This window comes from Oncorhynchus mykiss, chromosome 7, assembly GCF_057628025.1.
Source record: "Oncorhynchus mykiss isolate SJ-2025 chromosome 7, ASM5762802v1, whole genome shotgun sequence".
NCBI classification, from domain to species: Eukaryota; Metazoa; Chordata; class Actinopteri; order Salmoniformes; family Salmonidae; genus Oncorhynchus; species Oncorhynchus mykiss.
This window is the reverse complement of record NC_143028.1, coordinates 3,482,736-3,502,922: the sequence shown is the minus strand read 5'-3', so window position 1 is coordinate 3,502,922 and position 20,187 is coordinate 3,482,736. Positions and strand designations below refer to the sequence as shown.

The 20,187-nt window shown below is 43.8% G+C and overlaps 1 protein-coding gene across 3 annotated transcripts in view; it reads right to left on the bottom strand.

Moving 5' to 3' along the window:
- Window positions 1–20,187, bottom strand: part of LOC110527301 (uncharacterized) — a 40,196-nt gene that overhangs the window by 3,224 nt on the left and 16,785 nt on the right. For all 3 annotated transcript variants that reach the window (XM_090239807.1, XM_090239808.1, XM_090239809.1), the window contains 40 exons: window positions 19,793–19,846; window positions 19,558–19,611; window positions 19,387–19,431; window positions 19,178–19,231; window positions 18,748–18,792; window positions 18,368–18,421; window positions 17,984–18,082; window positions 17,672–17,716; window positions 16,809–16,907; window positions 16,516–16,569; window positions 15,885–15,992; window positions 15,658–15,711; window positions 15,464–15,562; window positions 15,280–15,333; window positions 13,342–13,440; window positions 13,040–13,093; window positions 12,514–12,567; window positions 12,331–12,384; window positions 12,165–12,218; window positions 10,808–10,852; window positions 10,173–10,271; window positions 9,867–9,974; window positions 9,629–9,682; window positions 9,278–9,331; window positions 8,950–9,003; window positions 8,738–8,791; window positions 8,280–8,441; window positions 7,841–7,894; window positions 7,538–7,699; window positions 7,265–7,372; window positions 7,001–7,108; window positions 6,632–6,685; window positions 6,365–6,472; window positions 6,021–6,074; window positions 3,671–3,778; window positions 3,468–3,521; window positions 3,263–3,370; window positions 2,387–2,792; window positions 1,881–2,077; window positions 1,295–1,537 (listed from right to left, as the gene is read on the bottom strand). In XM_090239807.1, the coding sequence (XP_090095933.1) occupies window positions 1,295–1,537; window positions 1,881–2,077; window positions 2,387–2,792; window positions 3,263–3,370; window positions 3,468–3,521; window positions 3,671–3,778; window positions 6,021–6,074; window positions 6,365–6,472; window positions 6,632–6,685; window positions 7,001–7,108; window positions 7,265–7,372; window positions 7,538–7,699; window positions 7,841–7,894; window positions 8,280–8,441; window positions 8,738–8,791; window positions 8,950–9,003; window positions 9,278–9,331; window positions 9,629–9,682; window positions 9,867–9,974; window positions 10,173–10,271; window positions 10,808–10,852; window positions 12,165–12,218; window positions 12,331–12,384; window positions 12,514–12,567; window positions 13,040–13,093; window positions 13,342–13,440; window positions 15,280–15,333; window positions 15,464–15,562; window positions 15,658–15,711; window positions 15,885–15,992; window positions 16,516–16,569; window positions 16,809–16,907; window positions 17,672–17,716; window positions 17,984–18,082; window positions 18,368–18,421; window positions 18,748–18,792; window positions 19,178–19,231; window positions 19,387–19,431; window positions 19,558–19,611; window positions 19,793–19,846 (3,627 nt within the window). The remainder of the gene's footprint in view (window positions 1–1,294; window positions 1,538–1,880; window positions 2,078–2,386; window positions 2,793–3,262; window positions 3,371–3,467; window positions 3,522–3,670; window positions 3,779–6,020; window positions 6,075–6,364; window positions 6,473–6,631; window positions 6,686–7,000; window positions 7,109–7,264; window positions 7,373–7,537; window positions 7,700–7,840; window positions 7,895–8,279; window positions 8,442–8,737; window positions 8,792–8,949; window positions 9,004–9,277; window positions 9,332–9,628; window positions 9,683–9,866; window positions 9,975–10,172; window positions 10,272–10,807; window positions 10,853–12,164; window positions 12,219–12,330; window positions 12,385–12,513; window positions 12,568–13,039; window positions 13,094–13,341; window positions 13,441–15,279; window positions 15,334–15,463; window positions 15,563–15,657; window positions 15,712–15,884; window positions 15,993–16,515; window positions 16,570–16,808; window positions 16,908–17,671; window positions 17,717–17,983; window positions 18,083–18,367; window positions 18,422–18,747; window positions 18,793–19,177; window positions 19,232–19,386; window positions 19,432–19,557; window positions 19,612–19,792; window positions 19,847–20,187) is intronic.

Genomic DNA, 20,187 nt, shown 5'->3' with positions numbered 1-20,187 from the left:
GTGGAGATCTGTTCACCCACATCTCACAAAGACACAGCTGTTGGAACCAAAAATCTCCAATTTGCACTGCAAACCAAAGGACAAGTTTCCACCGGTCTAATGTCCGTTGCTCGTGTTTCTTGGACCAAGCAAGTCTTTTCTTATTATTGGTGTCTTTAGTAGGGGTTTCTTTGCAGCAATTTGACCATGAAGGCCTGATTCACACAGTCTCCTCTGAACAGTTGATGTGTCTGTTACTTGAACTCTATGAAGCATTTATTTGGGCTTCAATTTCTGAGGCTGGTCACTCTAATGAACATATCCTCTGCAGCAGAGGTAACTCTGGGTCTTCCTTTCCTGTGGCGGTCCTCATGAGAGTCAGTTTCATCATAGCGCTTGATAGTTTTTACGACTGCACTTAAAAAAACATTCAAGGTTCTTAAAATGTTCCGTATTGTCTGAAATTCATGTCTTAAAGTAATGATGGACTGTCATTTCTCTTTGCTTATTTGAGCTGTTCTTGCCATAATATGGACTTGGTATTTTACCAAATAGGGCTATCTTCTGTCTACCCCCTTAACTCTGGGTCTTCCTTTCCTGTGTCGGTCCTCATGAGAGTCAACCCTGCCTTGTCACAACACAACTGATTGGCTCAAACTCATTAAGAAGGAAAGAAATTCCACAAATTATATTTTAACATGGCACACCTATTAATTGAAATGCATTCCAGGTGACTCTCTCATGAAGCTAGTTGAGAGAATGCCAAGAGTGTGCAACGCTGTCATGAAGGCAAAGGGTGGCTATTTAACACTTTTTTGGTTACAACATGATTCCATGTGTGTTATTTCATAGTTTTGATGTCTTCACTATTATTCTACAATGTAGAAAATAGTAAAAATAAAGAAAAACCCTTGAATGAGTAGGTGTTCTAAAACCTTTGACTGGTAGTGAGTGTGTGTGTGTGTGTGTGTGTGTGTGTGTGTGTGTGTGTGTGTGTGTGTGTGTGTGTGTGTGTGTGTGTGTGTGTGTGTGTGTGGGTGGGTAGGTAGGTAGGTATACTGTAGGTAGAAGTAGGTTTAGTGAGGTAGGTACGCATGTAGCTAGGTATACTGTAGGTAGAAGTAGGTATAGGTAGGTAGGTAGGCAGGCAGGCAGGTATAGGTAGGTAGGCATACTGTACTGTAGGTATAGGTAGGTAGGCAGGCAGGCAGGCATCGGTAGGTAGACATACTGTACTGTAGATATAGGTAGGTAGGCATACTGTACTGTAGGTATAGGTAGGTAGGTACTGTAGGTAGGTAGTTAGGTGACTTACGGAGCAGCCATCCTCCAGGACAGTGTATCTGAGGCGGGAGTTGCCCTGAACCTTGACCTCCTGTCCGTTGGAGCCCTTGAGGATCAGAGCCTTCTTCAGGTTGCCTGTGGCTTCGTCATTCACGGCCACGCTGTTCTTGCAGTGGTAGGTGACATTCTGGACACCCTCCTTAGAAAGCAGGCGGATCAGCCTAATCTGAATGGTTACGGCGTTGGGCAGCTCCTCCTTGTTGCCGTAGCTAAACTGGAATCAGAAGTTTATTGAAAAAAAGTATTTCACAGGGACACTATTGTACAATAATTAGCGTTTCAGTTTTTACATCAATGTTAGAAAAATACACTTGGAAGTGTAACAGTTTTTCACAAACATCTCCAGATATTTCTCTGACAGAAAGAAGTCTTCCATTGCTATATAATCAAGGCAGCAGAGGACGTATGTTTTTAAAGCAGTATTGTGCTTGGTGAATTTATTCTACAGTATGGAAGCTGGTTTATTCATAGAAGCAGTTGTCCGCTTTAGAGGTATCCACAGTGTAAAGCTATCTTGCGTTCATTGAATAGACATCGGGTATATTTTATATACTCACTTTAGTTCCTCCATTCATATTTGCTCCAAACCAGACAGGTTTGCTGGCAGTGGGAGTGGATTTGGTCCACCATGTTTTGCGAGGGATGCTGGCTGAGATGGGGTGGGCTGAGATGCAGGTCTCACCAGTCTCCATGTTGCAGAACACCTTGATAACATCCTTGGTACTGCCCTGGTTGGGGTCCAGCCAGTAGTCTCCTGGATATGGAAAGACCAAGTATCAGATCATACAGTAGATACATATCAGCTACCTCATCAGCTATTGGACACACGGACTCCACTTGTCAATAAAGTTAATATCACCTAACGAGTATATCCATCCATTAATTCATTTATAACACCCTAACTACGTCGCAGCAAATCAAACGCTTGAGTAAAGAATAGGCAAGACAAATAGCAGTTAAAAACAAGAGAAGAAGACAATCTGTGGTGAAAAGTGGACATACTGGTCTTTTGAGTAGTTAAAAACTAGAGAAGAAGACAGTCTGTGGTGAAAAGGGGACCTACCGGTCTTTTTAAGGGGGTGGCACTGCTTGATGTCCTGGCAGGTTTTGGCGGGGTTGGCCTGGCTGCCATCGGGACACTTCATGTTCTGCAGGTTTCCACTGAGGCTCTTCAGCGTGGTCTGGACGCTCTGGTCTGCCCCGAGGACGGTCGAGGCATTATTGGGACGCGCCTCATCGTCGTTGAACTCTGGAGGGGGATGGGGGCCAGAGTCGATCCAGTTGGACTCTGGAGGGGGTTGAGGGGGGGCTGATTCATCCCCGTTAAACTCTGGGGGTGGAGGTGGTCCATCCTGGTCCTCGCCGTAGTCGTAGTCGAAGGAGCTGCTGAAGCCAAACATATCAGCCCCAGCAGTGGGAGGGCCAGGGGTCCCTGGGGGACCAGGGGGACCAGCATCCCCAGGAGGCCCCTGGGAAAGAGGAGAGAAGTCAAGAAACAGGTATGTTACTGTCCTTTGATATGCCATGTCTGCTTGTTGACTTTCTTTGCATTAGAAACACTGAATGTTTCACAGGTATGACTTATCTGCATTAGAAACACTGAATGTGTCACAGGTATGACTTATTTGCATTAGAAACACTGAATGTGTCACAGGTATGACTTATCTGCATTAGAAACACTGAATGTGTCACAGGTATGACTTATTTGCATTAGAAACACTGAATGTGTCACAGGTATGACTTATTTGCATTAGAAACACTGAATGTGTCACAGGTATGACTTATTTGCATTAGAAACACTGAATGTGTCACAGGTATGACTTATTTGCATTAGAAACACTGAATGTGTCACTTATATTGGAGAAGCAATGTATCAACACCCAAAGCCTGGTTCCAACCAGCATAATGACAACAGAACCACTAGTCTCTAACGTCTCACCTGAGGTCCGATGTCTCCACTGGTTCCTCTTGATCCAGGAGATCCCATGGGCCCGGTCAGCCCGATTTGTCCATCACCTCCTGCGGGGCCAACCACACCAGGGGGCCCCTGATGAGAAACACAATGGGATTTATAAAGGGAAACAAACAGCACACACAAATGGACCATTATACTGAGGCATTGACAGCTTATTCAGTGTACTTACTCTGTGTCCAGTAGGTCCTACAATTCCTCGAGCTCCAACATCCCCAGATTGTCCCTACAAACAGAAGGCCATTGATTAACCTGTTATTGACTGACATAATTAATAATAAAAGCATTTCATTGATTTTGCCAAGTTGATAAGATTTTCCATAAATTAAATGACAGATTATGCCTTTTAATGGTGCTTAGGCAGTTTTTACTCACAGTTGTCCCAGGTAAGCCTTGCAATCCAGTGAAGCCTCTGTGGCCTTTCTGCCCTCTCTCTCCTTGGTCTCCTTTGGCTCCCCTGTCTCCCTGTGGCCCTTGAGGCCCCTAGGATTGAAAAAAAAACGACATGAACATTTGCTGTAAATTACTGTGAGCAGATTTATCCAGATCAACACTCATTGAGACTAATACAACATGGGTTTACTGGTCTGTCAATAGATACAGGTTCCTGTGTCAGTAGCATAGATTCATGTTAATGCTGGACACCAATATTGAGAATTCAATATGATTTCGATATCGTTTGATATTGATATCGATATGAGCAAGGCATATCGTAATAGCGGTTCTGTAGGCACAGAACCCTCTCACAGGCTCTTTAGTATACTTCACTACCTGTTGATGGGCGATCAAGTCGTCAATGACTCCAACCCCCCAAGCCATAGACTACTACATAGGCTACTACTATGGCTACTACTATGACTTCTCTGCTGCCGCACGGCAAGAGACACCGGTGCATCAAGTCTGAAACCAACAGGCTCTTGAACAGCTTCTATCCCCAAGAAATACGACTGATAAATAGCTAACAAAATACTGTAGCTACACAGACAATCTGAGTTAACTCTGTATCTTTATTGACCTTTTATTTCAATCTTTCCACTGTCTGACACACTCACTGTCACTCCAACACACACTCACACTCACTGTCACTCCAACACACACTAACACTCACTGTCACTCCAACACACACTCACACTCACTGTCACTCCAACACACACTCACACTCACTGTCACTCCAACACACACTCACACTCACTGTCACTCCAACACACGCTCACACTCACTGTCACTCCAACACACACTCACACTCACTGTCACTCCAACACACACTCACACTCACTGTCACTCCAACACACACTCACACTCACTGTCACTCCAACACACGCTCACACTCACTGTCACTCCAACACACGCTCACACTCACTGTCACTCCAACACACGCTCACACCCACTGTCACTCCAACACACGCTCACACTCACTGTCACTCCAACACACGCTCACACTCATGGCACTCCAACACACGCTCACACTCACTGTCACTCCAACACACGCTCACACTCACTGTCACTCCAACACACACTCACACTCACTGTCACTCCAACACACACTCACACTCACTGTCACTCCAACACACACTCACACTCACTGTCACTCCAACACACGCTCACACTCACTGTCACTCCAACACACGCTCACACTCACTGTCACTCCAACACACACTCACACTCACTGTCACTCCAACACACGCTCACACTCACTGTCACTCCAACACACGCTCACACTCACTGTCACTCCAACACACACTCACTGTCACTCCAACACACACTCACACTCACTGTCACTCCAACACACGCTCACGCTCACTGTCACTCCAACACACACTCACACTCACTGTCACTCCAACACACACACACAAACACTCACTCCATCATTTACACACTCACACATAATATGCACATACATTTATACTGACTCTACACACCTACTCACATGCAAGATGTCGCTACTCTGTTCAACTTATATCCTGTTGCCTAGTCATCTTACCCCATACATATCTACCCCCATCACTCCAGTATCCCTGCACATGTAAATATGGTATTGGAACTGACTTTTTAAATATGTCCTGTATACAGTATAGTATGCTTACTTACTTTATTGTGTATATCATATTTCTTATTCTTATTTCCTGTGTGTGTTTTTTCCCCTAGTAATACATTGTTATTGATTATTGCACTGTTGGGTTTGCAAGACAGACTTTTCACTGCATGCGACAAAACTTGGAACGGGCTTCCCATTGTATTCGAACTGGTTGGGTAGGTCAGGACCACGGGCATTCACACCTGACCCAATGGGCAATCAGCAAGCAGCTGTCTGAACTTTACAAAGCCTTGGAAGTGCGATGTTAGTCAACTGTTTCGATGCTATTCATCCAAACTGATATGATACCAATATTGGTTCGGGAAAAAGTAAACAGATTTTGCATATCACTAGTTTATACAGTATTTACGAATCAACAGGCATACTACTACCACTACTAGCGTACTCTACTTCATCAACAGGCATACTACTACCACTAGTAGCGTACTCTACTTCATCAACAGGCATACTACTACCACTACTAGTGTACTCTACTTCATCAACAGGCATACTACTACCACTAGTAGTGTACTCTACTTCATCAACAGGCATACTACTACCACTAGTAGTGTACTCTACTTCATCAACAGGCGTACTACTACCACTAGTAGTGTACTTACTTTATAGGAAATGTAAGAGAGGTGTTCTTACCAGCTTCCCCCGGATCCCTGATTGTCCCTGGGGTCCTGGAGGCCCTCTAGCACCCTAGCGTTGAAAAACAAAAAAACAATGTCAAGGGAAATGACAGCTCTTAACCCTGAAACATTACATTTTTACATTTAGTCATTTAGCCGACTCTCTTATCCAGAGAAGACAGGAGTGAGTTACAGTAGTGAGTGCAGACATTTTCGTACTGGGTTTTGACCTCAAACACTGTAGACTCCTATGACCTCTAACGCCATAAGGGTCTACAGTCATGTCTCAAGGCTAGAAGGCTCTGAACGTTGGTGTGGTAAACTCTGCGATGGCATTGTGGCAATGTCCAGATTACTCACATTGTCTCCTCTCTTCCCAGGGACTCCAGAGGTGCCGACTGGACCAACAGAGCCATGAAGCCCCGGAGTTCCAGCAAGACCCTCAGCACCAGGATTCCCTCTATCTCCCTACAGACAGACAGACAGACAGACAGACAGACAGACAGACAGACAGACAGACAGACAGACAGACAGACAGACAGAACGACAGGCAGACACATTTTCTGGTGAAATGGTTTGATCATACATTTCCATAAAGTTTCTTGTCCATCTGTAGTTGTGTCTTACCCTGGCTCCTATAAGTCCATCCTTGCCAGGTACCCCATCAGACCCAGCATTCCCCTGTAAAGACAGATTGCTGCATTAAGTTTACCTGCGCTGTATAGTACAGTATCCTTCTGTTACAGTAAAGACCTGCATTTCAGGGGAACTATTATAATTCCCACATGAATGAATTATCTTAATTACATCAAAATGTGGGGCAGAACTGATACAATAGTGCACAGAGAAAGCTCTGAACATAAAAAAAATATTAGCTTGAGACGGTCATCATGAACAAATTGAGTATGTTTTAATCCACAGTTGGTTTTTAATGGACATGTGTTCACTGAACCCACAGACAGAACAGTCATGGGTCAATTAAGTGGAAACACATACCGTAAGACCAAGGTCCCCTCTTGGTCCGGTTGTCCCTGGTAACCCGACTGCACCGACAGCACCCTTGCCTCCCCGAGTTCCGGGGGCACCTGATTTTCCGGGTGCACCCTGGGAAAATAAGTGTGACATCACTGGTCAGGACACAAATGGAAAGTGTATGAGCGTGCTGTATATCTGACTGAGTCTTGGATTGGGACTCTGTTCAGTGTATAATGATACTACTCTCTATAGAAATGAATGGTGAATGTGAACTTCCATACATACAGCAGTACCGGGGGGCCCAACCATCCCGCTCTCTCCTCTGACTCCAGGTATGCCCACAACACCTCGCTGTCCTGAGATACCTGGTGGTCCCGCCGGCCCATCAGGGCCCTGTCAGAAACAAAGACCATCCCATTGGCCAATGGTAACTTCAGATATTTATTAGTCTAGCAAAAGAAGTATAGAGTAATGGAGGATGGCAGAGAAGTCTCGCTCTGTAAACCACTTTGAACGATACAGCTAAAACTTTTACTTCTGTAACTCTCTCATATTTACCCCTGGTCCATCCTCTCCAGGCTCTCCCTTGTCTCCTGGGGCACCTGCTGGGCCCGGGGCCCCTCTCTCTCCTACACGCCCAGGGCCTCCATTCTCGCCTCTAAGTCCCGGAGTACCTGCCTTCCCTGGGGTACCAATGTCTCCAGGCACCCCTACCTCACCCTGGAAGAGTGGAAAGACAACGTGAGTAATGGAATAACATATTTCACTATATTGCTCTATGTTCTATTGTTTATGAAATCATTTATTGGTGATTTCATAGGTATTAAGTGATTTGATTGGTCGATAGTAGGATTAACTCACAACGGAGCCTGCTGGACCAACTCCCCCGGGGAATCCTGGGAAACCAGACCCACCCTGAAAATGAGATGAAATTATTATCAGAAAATATCAACATACTGTACTACATATTCAGTGAATTCCCTGGAAAGGCATTCCTACTCTGTGCTGAGTAGCCATGATCAGGTCTATTTCTACAGTAAATACCATGGAAAAGCATTCCTACTCTGTGCTGAGTAGCCATGATCAGGTCTATTTCTACAGTAAATACCATGGAAAGGCATTCCTACTCTGTGCTGAGTAGCCATGATCAGGTCTATTTCTACAGTAAATACCATGGAAAAGCATTCCTACTCTGTGCTGAGTAGCCATGATCAGGTCTATTTCTACAGTAAATACCATGAGGAAGTGTTTCTATCAATGCTCCAGCCTTTATACGTCACCCCCAGTACGACTCACTCACCGCGGCCCCTTGTGTTCCTCTGGCCCCCTTTAGTCCAGTCACACCATCAGGACCCTGGGAACCAAGTTTACCAGCTGTTCCCTGGAGTCCCTGTGCTCCAGCCTCACCCTTCTGACCCCTCTCTCCTGGTTCACCTTTGACCCCGGGTTGCCCATCGGGACCCTGCGAAGAGTCAGACACAATGACCATGATTACTGGGCAGATTCATCGCCATGCAAAACGACTTCCAAGTCTCACCATGGGTATAGTTACTATGTGGTTATATGGAAATGGTTATTAACTTTGACCATTACTGAAATGTTTTATTCAACATTATACAGCAGGATGTTTGCAGCGCAATCTGTTCAGACAACACCAAGCCAAGGTTGACAAATTAACAGAACATCAAGGGACACAATACAGCAGGGAAGGCGCCTGTCAGAGCTGACACTATTGGGCATTGTTTGAAAGCCACTCACAGGAGACCCAGGGAATCCTACTGCACCGGTTGGACCAGGCTCCCCAGAAGCTCCCTATAACAGATGTTGGGTCAGAGGTCAGTACAGAGCTATATGAGAACTATTAACAGTATATTGCAAATTCTTTTTTTACTATGGGACAATTGTACACAAGACAACTTACAGTATTTCACGTGTGTCAATAATTGTACAAAATGAATCGCAGTACTTACGGCCACTGCTCTCGCTCCTCGACGTCCAGGGGGCCCTTTAGGGCCGGCCTCTCCCTAAAACAAACAAATATAATATATTGTCTGGGTATCTGTGGTAGGCACTGAGGCCTTCATATGGATAGGTGTTCTCTGCTACAGTGTATGTTCATCTAGTCTGTCTGTCTAAGTGCTGTTGGTGACTGTATGCTGGATGCTCCTTTAGGGTCTCGGCAGGGTTACTGTTATTAAAGCACTATGTGACAACTGATGATGTAAAGAAGCCTTCATGAATACATTAGAGAGAGTGAGTGAGTGAGTGAGTGAGTGAGTGAGTGAGTGAGTGCTTTACCTTATCACCACTGAGCCCAATGCCTCCTGTTGGTCCAACTGGACCAGGAAGTCCCTTCAAATGAAAAACAAACATGATTTCAAATATTCGCCAACTTGCGGTGAACAACTTACTATGGTTGTGAAACCAATGAAACTAGAAGGTGCATCAAAAGGTGACTACACTCAACCCAGGGCCTAAAGCTGGTTATGATGACGTCACTACATTTTGACATATCATTCAACTTGAACCTAACAGAATTTTGTTATGGGTGACATTTTAAGATGTTATTTTTGCTGAAACCCTTGATGTAATCCATTTAGGTGACTCAGAAAGGTATGTGTAGACATGTATGTGTAAGGTAACTCTCACCCCGGGCCCGTCGTTTCCAGCAGTACCCTCGGTTCCTTTCTCACCAACTGAACCCTAAGGAGAGAAGAGGGGTCAGCAGAACAGGACTGCAGAATGAACCCACCCAGTTATAAACATGGAATACACCACTCTGAAGGGTGACAACTTGTAGTTCCTTCTAGTGTCTTGGACTCTGGAGGTACTTTGTGTACTTAACCAAGTTTTGGTTGATATCTTCCCCTCAAACACAGATACTTACCACATCTCCTTTAGGACCAGGAGAACCAGGGATACCCCTCTCCCCTGGCATCCCCTGCAGGCCTGCAGCTCCTATGTCCCCAACGGTTCCTTTAGTTCCAGACCCCCCCTGGGGGAAGGACACACACAGAAACAACTCTCATATCATGTTTGTGGGAAATAACATGGATATATGAGGTCATCATTACATTGTTAATCTGCATTAAGCCTCCATCGTGGAAGTGATACCTGGTTAAATGACTGAATGAATAAAGACACAAATAAATAAATAAATCAATATTTGAAAGTGATGTGCTATAGTACTTACCTTTGGTCCCTCTGGTCCTGGCCCTCCTGAAATACCTTTGGGCCCCGGTAGTCCGTTAGTTCCCACATCACCTCTCTCTCCTGGGATGCCCCGCTCACCCTACGATACAATCATACAATCACCCACTGGTCAGCTACAAACAACTTCTTTACAGCACTGTATGTTATTAACAGGGCCTTGTGTTTTGGTTATCATATCAGATTACCTGGATTTTAAGCTTTTTCCAGAAATGAGAAATAGACCAAAAATGAAAGCAATGTCTGAGGATGGTGATGGACCATCTGACATTTAAAAAAAAGGGGACAGTTTGATGAATAATCTTTACATAAAGACCAGGTCATGTGACAGGATTAACAAAAACACAGTGCCCTAGTTACAAACCTTATTTTACTAGTGAAGATTAGGACTGAACTCAAACAAAACCTCATTGGGAAAAAAAATGCATTTTGCCACATGATAGGTTTCCATTATGTATTAGGTAATTGTACTTCTGAATTGAAAAATATCAATATGATTATGATTTCAGTTGGAAGATGCATTTTCTCTGCAGAGGGGCAGGGTTACTTTCCCTTATTGAGGGTTGTATTCAAATGGGCATCAAATGAATAGATAAATCAGCTATGAAGATGGCTTACCCTTGGCCCTGTGAGACCAGCAGCCCCTCCCTCTCCAGCGATACCCTGGGAATGACAATACCAAACACATTTCATCAACACAACAGACAGGCTGTTTCAACCCCCTCTTCCACCTTCCTTACTGTCCAATCCCCTTCCCTGACACACTTCCTGTATGTATACTTATGCTACATTTTTATGATCTTCTACTTATTATTTTCGTATTCTTATCTTTTACTATTTCTTATTGTTGTCACATTGTCGAGAGGGAACCTGCAAGTAAGCATTTGGTTGGACTGTGTATACCATGTGTATCGTGGGCATACGACCAATCAACTTGAACTTGTTTACACAGGCAGCCTAATTTGGATCTTTTTCCACTAATTGGTCTTTTGACCAACCAGATCATACATTTTGCCAAGAAGCAGTTTGACGTTTATGGGCCAGATCGAAAGTCAAAATTGGCGATATATTCGAGAAAAAGGTATGAAAACAAAAATGGTCTTAATTTAAGGTTAAGCAAAAGGTTAGCATTGTGGTTAAGGTTAGGTTTTAAATCTGATTTGATGACTTTGTAGCTGTGCCAGCAAGTGACTACACTGCAGAGCTGCCTCCAGAACATGAGTCATCCCAATAAATGCCAACCTGCTATCAATAATATGGTTAAAGATCAGAATTGGCCTTCCTGTGTAAATGCAGCATTAAATAACCCTGAAACGTTGATGAACGTTGGATGTAATAAATGTATCACTAGTCACTTTAAACACTGCCACTTTATATCATGTTTACATACCCTACATTACTCATCTCATATGTATATATTGTACTCTATACCATCTACTGCATCTTGCCTATGCCATTCGGCCATCGCTCATCCATATATTTATATGTACATATTCTTATTCATTCCTTTACACTTGTGTGTATAATGTAGTTGTTGTGAAATTGTTAGATTACTTGCTAGATATTACTGCATGGTCGGAACTAGAAGCACAAGCATTTCGCTACACTCGCATTAACATCTGCTAACCATGTTAATGTGACCAATAAATTAGATTTTATTTGAACCTGATAGTAGTGTTTTATATCTATAACTCAACTCAAAAACGTGATACATTTCTAGATTCTTACTGTAGATAATGAATGGACTGTGTTTCGTTATGTTGGCAGACTCATGACTGGTTAATATGTGCCTTTGTTTGGTCCACTGCAGGAAAAGGCACACATACCCAGTCATGAGTCTATCAACATAACAACATTTAGTTCATTATCTAAAGAAATCATCTATTGTTGAAATGTAACATAAATAAGCTGTAAACAAATCAACTGTAAACAGAGGTTATTGTCTGTCACAGTCGGGCGTGATGTCATACCGTACCTCAGCACCTGGTTTCCCAGACTCTCCAGGTGGACCAGCAGACCCAGGTAGACCCTGAAATACATCACACCATTATAGCTCTCATTTCCCCTTTATTGATTAGTACTATCACTAGTCTCTATCCTAGTAAATACAAGGTCAATAAATCCCATGTGAAACAGCATACCTGGAAGCCATTCATACCAGGAGGTCCTTGCTCTCCTCTCTTCCCTGCAACTCCCTAAAAGAAGTCAGGTATGGACAGGAAAACCAGCAACGGTTTAAGCTTACCATAACCCCATACAGTATTTAAAGTTTAAACTGTGTTGGTATGTATTGTTTAATTGAAGCATATTAATCAGATACTTACTGCTGGACCAGCAGTGCCACCAGCGCCCATCTCTCCAGCTTTCCCATTAACCCCCTGTATGAGAAACAGTCCTCAGTGGTCAGTGTGTACGATGAGGTACTACAGCAGAGTTCTACCAGCTTACAATGGGAGAAAGCATAGAATGGAAACTGAAAATGTTTTATTTAAGCATTAAGGCCCGAGAGGGTGTGGTACATGGCCAATATACCACGGCTAAGAGCTGTTCTTAGGCACGTTGCAAGGTGGAGTGCCTGGATACAGCCCTTAGCTGTGGTATATAGGCCATATACCACAAACCCCCGAGGTGCCTTATTGCTATTATAAACTGGTTACCAACGTAATTAGAGCAGTAAAAATAAATGTTTTGTCATACCCGTGGTATACAGTCTGATACCCCACAGCTGTCAGCCAATCAGCATTCAGAGCTCAAACCACCCAGTTTATATTTGGAAATGAACCAGTTTGAGGGGCAGTTCCACCACCTACAAAATCATATTTGAACCTCTGATGAGTGTAGTGTACTTACCCTCTGTCCTGCAACACCTGGGGTCCCCACTTCTCCTGCCTTACCAGGGTCTCCCTGTGAGGACAAATTAACAATGATCCACAATCAATAACATGTCAATGTTTCCCTCTTCCTATATCATATAAGTAGCATTCCAGTGTCTCTCCTGACATTGTATGGTTCCTGGAAGACGCATTCAAACAACTACACTATTTCATTCATCATTCTACATGTGATGGGTTTAATGGAGATGCTTCTGCTGTATATTGTGGAAAGGAACACACACACACTCACATGATCTCCACAAAGTGTGGGTTACTCACAGTAAAGCCTTTTGGTCCAACTACACCCATGGTTCCAGCTAGACCTCTGGTACCATCTGACCCTGCTGGACCTGGTCCCCCATCCTCTCCTCCTCCTCCCTGAGAGAGAGAGGGAGGGAGGGGGGAGAGAGATAGAGAGACAGAAACAGAGGTATGTTCACATTTGGCCTGTCTATAGATAAAAACATGTATTACACACTCCCCTGCGTATTTAATATGTTTCTGAACACTTCTACATTAATGTGGATGCTGCCATGATTACGGATAATCATGAATGAATCATGAATAATGATGAGTGAGAAATCCCCCCCCCCCAAAATGCTACACTATTGTAATGAGGAGAGGTTAGGATGTTTTGGGGCCTGATCTTTGTGCATCTGAAACTTTCTTACTCATCATTCATTCAGGATTATCCATAATCATGGTAGCATCCACATTAAGTGTTCAGAAACATTATATTCTTATTTACAGTAAAGGTGACTCCAACATGACATAATACATTATTTACCATTCATTTCTATTGGGCATAACATAATCTGAAACACAACCAAAACAAACTGTAAATGCATCCAACAAGACTGTAGCGTCTGGGATCGGTACATCCCAACATCACACCTGCAGGACAGGATGGCAACAACAACTGCCAGAGTTACACCAGGAACGCACAACCCCTCCATCTGTGCTCAGACTGTCCGCAATAAGCTGAGAGAGGCTGGACTGAGGGCGTGTAGGCCTGTTGTAAGGCAGGTCCTCACCAGACATCACCGGCAACAGCGTCGCCTATGGGCACAAACCCACCGTCCTTGGACCAGACAGGACTGGCAAAAAGTGCTCTTCACTGATGAGTCGCGGTTTTGTCTCATCAGGGTGATGATCGGATCAATTTGGAAGTGGAGGGTCCGTTATGGTCTGGGGCGGCGTGTCACAGCATCATCGGAATGAGCTTGTTGTCATTGCAGGCAATCTCAACGCTGCGCGTTACAGGGCAGACATCCTCCTCCCTCATGTGGTACCCTTCCTGCAGGCTCATCCTCCAACATGACAATGCCACCAGCCTTACTGCTCATTCTGTGCGTGATTTCCTGAAAAACAGGAATGTCAGTGTTCTGCCATGGCCAGCGAAGAGCCCGGATCTCAATCCCATTGAGCACCTGTTGGATCGGACGGTGAGGGCTAGGGCCATTCCCCCCAGAAATATCCGGGAACTTGCAGGTGCCTTGGTGGAAGAGTGGGGTAACATCTCACAGCAAGAACTGGCAAATCTGATGCAGTCCATGAGGAGGAGATGCACTGCAGTACTTAATGCAGCTGGTGGCCACACCAGATACTGACTGTTACCTCCGCACCAATGTGTCGGAGGAAACACTGTGCACCTGGCAACCTTGGTTAGTGTGTACTGCGCCCGGCCCGCCACAGGAGTCGCTGGTGCGCGATGAGACAAGGATATCCCTACCGGCCAAGCCCTCCCTAACCCAGACGACGCTAGGACAATTGTACGTCGCCCCACAGACCTCCCGGTCGCGGCCAGTTACGACAGAGCCTCTGGTGGCACAGCTGGCTCTGCAGTACAGCGCCCTTAACCACTGCGCCACCTGGGAGGCCCTGACTGTTACTTTTGATGTTGACCCCCCCTTTGTTCAGGGACACATTATTAAATTTCTGTTAGTCACATGTCTGTGGAACTTGTTCAGTTTGTCTCAGTTGTTGAATCTTGTTATGTTCATACAAATATTTACACATGTTAATTTTGCTGAAAATAAATGCAATTTACAGTGAGTTTACAGTACAGTTTTTTTTTGCTGAGTTTATATATATATATATATATATATATATATATATATATATATGTAGGTAGGTAGGGGAGTAATATATATATATATATATATATATATATATATATATATATATATATATATTTCCTGACTCATATCCACACACCATTGGTCCTTGGTGTCCCTCAGGACCCTGGGAGCCGAGAAGACCTGACAGACCCTGAGGAAAGAAAAGGGAGGATTTTAATAAAACATTTCATCTAGGATTAACATAAGCATGATGATCACCAAAAAGGAATATTCTTCTGTGATACAGAATGCTGACGAGAGGTAGAGGTATGTTATCTCACCCGTGCCCCTGGAAGACCTGGCTCTCCAGTGCGTCCAGGGTCACCATCGGCACCTTTGGCACCAGATGATCCACCCAGTCCTCGCTCACCTTGGGCACCCTGATCACAGTGTGGCATTTGATTGGCATAATATTATTATTCAATGACTTATACCTGCTGACCTATACTATAGATTCAAAGATAAATCAACCTACCTTTTGACCAGGTAACCCATCCTGACCAGGAAAACCTCTACTGCCAGGAGCACCCTGGAAATTACAAATTGTTTTTAACAGAATTTGCTAAAAGGTTTAGATTTTAATAAACTAATTTAGCTGTTTGCTGTTATTGAATGTACTGAGGAAAGACAGAGAGAGAAAGAGAGAAAGACAAGAGACAGAGACAGACAAAGTTCTTGTAGTCAGTGAAAGAGCTGATTTACTCTCTCTCCATTGGGTCCAGCGGCTCCTGAAGTCCCAGCGTCACCCCGTCCTCCCCTCCTCCCCTCCTCTCCCATGGGACCCAGCGCTCCATGATCACCAGGTGCACCCTACAATGATGTCATAATCAAACAAGATGGCTGCCACATCATACATTAGTGTTTGTTATATTTTACTGTGTGGCCTTTTAAGAGCACCATGAAATGAATGGAATGTATTGTTGTTGCACTCAACTTTGGGTGTGGATGAACTTACTAGTCCCTAGGAGAATCAAACTGCTCAACATGCACTAAGCACTTTAAAGCTGGCCTGGACTGAAGGAAGAGCCCAGTGGAAAATGTTGCTACCCTTGATGTTGTCTAACTCATTGCTCGATAATGCAAAAGACACTTCTGTCAAAGGCCAAATAAATGAACTGAACATGCTGAACTTTGGAGGAAGGCTCAGATAGACATGCACTACATTCAGAAAGAAACCAGTGCCAGCATAACCTGCCCTTCAACATAACCTGCCCTTCAACATAACCTGCCCTTCAACATAACCTGCCCTTCAACAAATGCATGTGGTTGCTACTGTGCATGATTAAACAATGAAATTAGAGAGACAGTCATTATGACGGGTTGTATATCTTACAGATTCTCCTTTGAATCCAGCCTCTCCTTTGAATCCGGGAATGCCTAAATCACCCTTGTGAGAAGAGAAGAATATGATGAATAGATGTTTCTACCGACAATGTACGATCTCAAGTTTTTAGAGGTAGCTTTTCCTGACGGCGTTATGAACATGCAGCCATATGATGGCATTTTAACTGGAGCATGGAAACCAGCAGTAGTTCCTATGACCTTTGTAACAGCTAGGGGACCTGACAACCATTCTTGATCCAAACAATGAAATGAGTGGTCAAAATTAAACAACAAATCTCCTACCAGTTGGCCCTTAGGCCCGGGCAGTCCAGTGGTTCCCTGTGGTCCGGGGGGCCCCGCGGGGCCAAGCAGTCCAGTCAGACCCTGGACACCTGGAGCTCCCTGGGGTAGAAAACACATCATTATACCTAAACCTGTGTTCTGTCTCTGTGACTCTGTGCCAGGGCCCATTCTAACAGGACAGACTGTAGTCTACTGTCTCTGTGACTCTGTACCAGGGCCCATTCTAACAGGACAGACTGCAGTCTACTGTCTCTCTGACTCTGTACCAGGGCCTAGTCTAACAGGACAGACTGCAGTCTTCTGTCTCTGTGACTCTGTACCAGGGCCTATTCTAACAGGACAGACTGTAGTCTACTGTCTCTGTGACTCTGTACCAGGGCCTATTCTAACAGGACAGACTGTAGTCTACTGTCTCTGTGACTCTGTACCAGGGCCCATTCTAACAGGACAGACTGCAGTCTACTGTCTCTCTGACTCTGTACCAGGGCCCATTCTAACAGGACAGACTGTATGGTAGCACCATGGTGTAGCCGGAGGACAGCTAGGTTCCGTCCTCTTCTCTTCTACTGTCTCTGTGACTCTGTGCCAGGGCCCATTCTAACAAGACAAGCTGTAGTCTTCTGTCCAGACAGCATGTGGGGACCAACACCCTATTACATACTTTCAAGGATTTTACATAATACATAATAATAATGAGTAATACATAATCAGATATTAATATTTGGAATATTGGAAGGTGAGAAATACATTAGATTTAAGGGAGGAGAAGGGAGTAGCTGAACAAGGAGATGAACAAGGAGATGAACAAGGAGATGAACAAGGAGAGGAACAAGGAGAGATGAAATGGAGGAAGTTATACATACGGATGGTCCTTTGGTTCCAGCAGCACCCTCTGTTCCTGTTGGACCCTACAGAAATCAACATGTTTTTTAAAGTCATTTATTTCAACTTAATTTAACTCGACAAGTCAGTTAAGCATAAAATACTTTAAAATTTACAGTCATTTGTCATGTCATTGGAATTTACAATGGAATTTTCTTTCAATGGACGTTCCAATCAGAAAGCAGATTCGGCTACATTTTCAGTGAATCAGTCTACACCCTGAAGTGGTGAGTTGTTGATAGTACAGATGTCGTAGGTGTAGAAATTATTAGCATCATGAATTAGCCAAACACCTGAATTCCCGTAGCTCCAGCCAATCCCACGCGTCCGGCCTCCCCTCTTGGTCCTTGCTGGCCCCCTGTCCCTCGTGCTCCTGGGGGCCCTGGTTGCCCCTGGAGACAACAGTGTCACAGTCAGAGTGTGTTTACGTGCACTCTAATCAACCGTTGATGAACAGATTCATAGCTCATAATGACTAAAACACCCTCGTAAAAACACCCTCATATAAACATCTTTATCGGAATAGAGTAATCCGAATGGGCCTGTTTAGAATGAAATGTAATTCTGAGGGGGAAGGACTGGGTTATACGTTTGAGTAACCAATATTTAGTACATGGCTGGTGTGAAGAAGAGGACTGTGCTCCATCAAAGTATATTAAAGAATGAACGGTACTCACCTTTATACCTGGACTACCTGGGAATCCTAGAGCTCCAGTGATCCCCATGGGACCCTAGAATCACATCACATCCAGGATGGTTGGTTGGTACAGTAGGCGTGTCATTCACACCTGGGGCTGTATCCAAAATGGCCCCTTATTCCCTTCACTATATAGAAACTATATAGGAAATAGGGAGCCATTTTGGACACATCTGGTGTTGGTTAGTACTGGAAACATCACTTTTTCCCAGTTGACATCACTGCTGATTTGTAAATGTATAACACTTTTATACTGGCTTTCAGGAAAATAATTTGTTATATTGCATTTGTAATACTGATTTGTGTATGATAATAATTTGATATGAAGGGTGATGTTTTGTTGGATGTTAGAGGTCCTACCTGTGGTCCTGCTTTCCCAATATGTCCAGATTCACCACGTTTCCCCTGCATGGAGAGAGATGCACAACTGAAAGAAGATTTGACAAATTCACCTCTATCATCTCATCATCAATGCACATCACCATAGGAGGACAGTGGCAGCATAGGCTGTCATTGTAAGCCAGGATGTCATTGTAAATAATAATTTGTTCTTAATTGACTCGCCTGGATAAATAAAAAATAAAAACAAAGGCTACAACATGTGTCACTGAGAAGCCAAATCAAAACATTTTGAACCTACATATAAACCAATGATGCCTCATGCCACATGTTGAATAAGAACTGACCTCAGATCAATTTAATTCAGGTGGGAAATCAATGGATTGAAGAGATGGAGCTGTGTAATGTAGAGTTATAGGTCAGAGGTCAGAGGTAGTCATATCTCTCTTACCACAGGTCCAGTTGGCCCACTCCTTCCTCTCTCCCCTTGCATTCCTGCTGGACCCTAAAATATACAGTATCATGTTTGACATAATATTACACTCTTCACTAACAGACTGGACACATATCAGCGTATTTACAGCTATTGGTGTGTGTGAGTAACAGGTATTACAATCATAGAATAATTTATTAGCAATTAACTCATTGATTATGACCTACCGCAGGACCAGGGGGCCCCATTCCACCTGGAGTACCTGATGGGCCCTGTAAAATAACACAGAGAGAGAGAGTCACGATATGTGCAGCAATTTCAAACAGAAACAGATCATTTTTAGATAGTAACCTTGCGAAGCAGCACAAATATAAAGATATGCATGATGGGGAGTTTACCTTTGACCCAGCAGCACCAGATTGACCTCTCACTCCTAGAAGACCTGCATGACCCTGTTGATGAGACATTAGCTCATTAGTTCTGATCAGGTCTGTTCTAGGCTCTAACGAATCTCACAGAAGTTCATAACAGCACAGTGCCAAGTTACCTATTTAAAAAAATTTACATGCAGCCATGTTTCAAACTACAGTACATAGATATGAGCATTGTGATCATCCATGTGCTGCTGCTAACCTTAAGGCCTTTCAGTCCAGGGTGACCTGGCAGTCCTGGGAAACCTCTGGCACCCTGGAAATCACCACATTTAATCACTCTTTTACTTTCACATTTATAAGTACATACAGTGGCCCCATTAAAACAACAGTCTATTCTAATTGTGGACTATTGTTCATTGGTTTTACTCACAAAATGAAGACTATTCAAGTTTAGGCTGAAGGCAATGGTACCTGCTTTCTTAACTAAGTACAGTTGGATGGGAGTGGATGGGAAAATAAAGCACATCCATCTACAGTCTTACAACTCACTCTAATCATTTGGAATTGTTATAAGTGGTATAATTAAACTCTTGAAATGTCTATCATAAAAGAAGTGTGTAATTAATTGTGTTTTTGCAAATGCCTTTGCCTTTC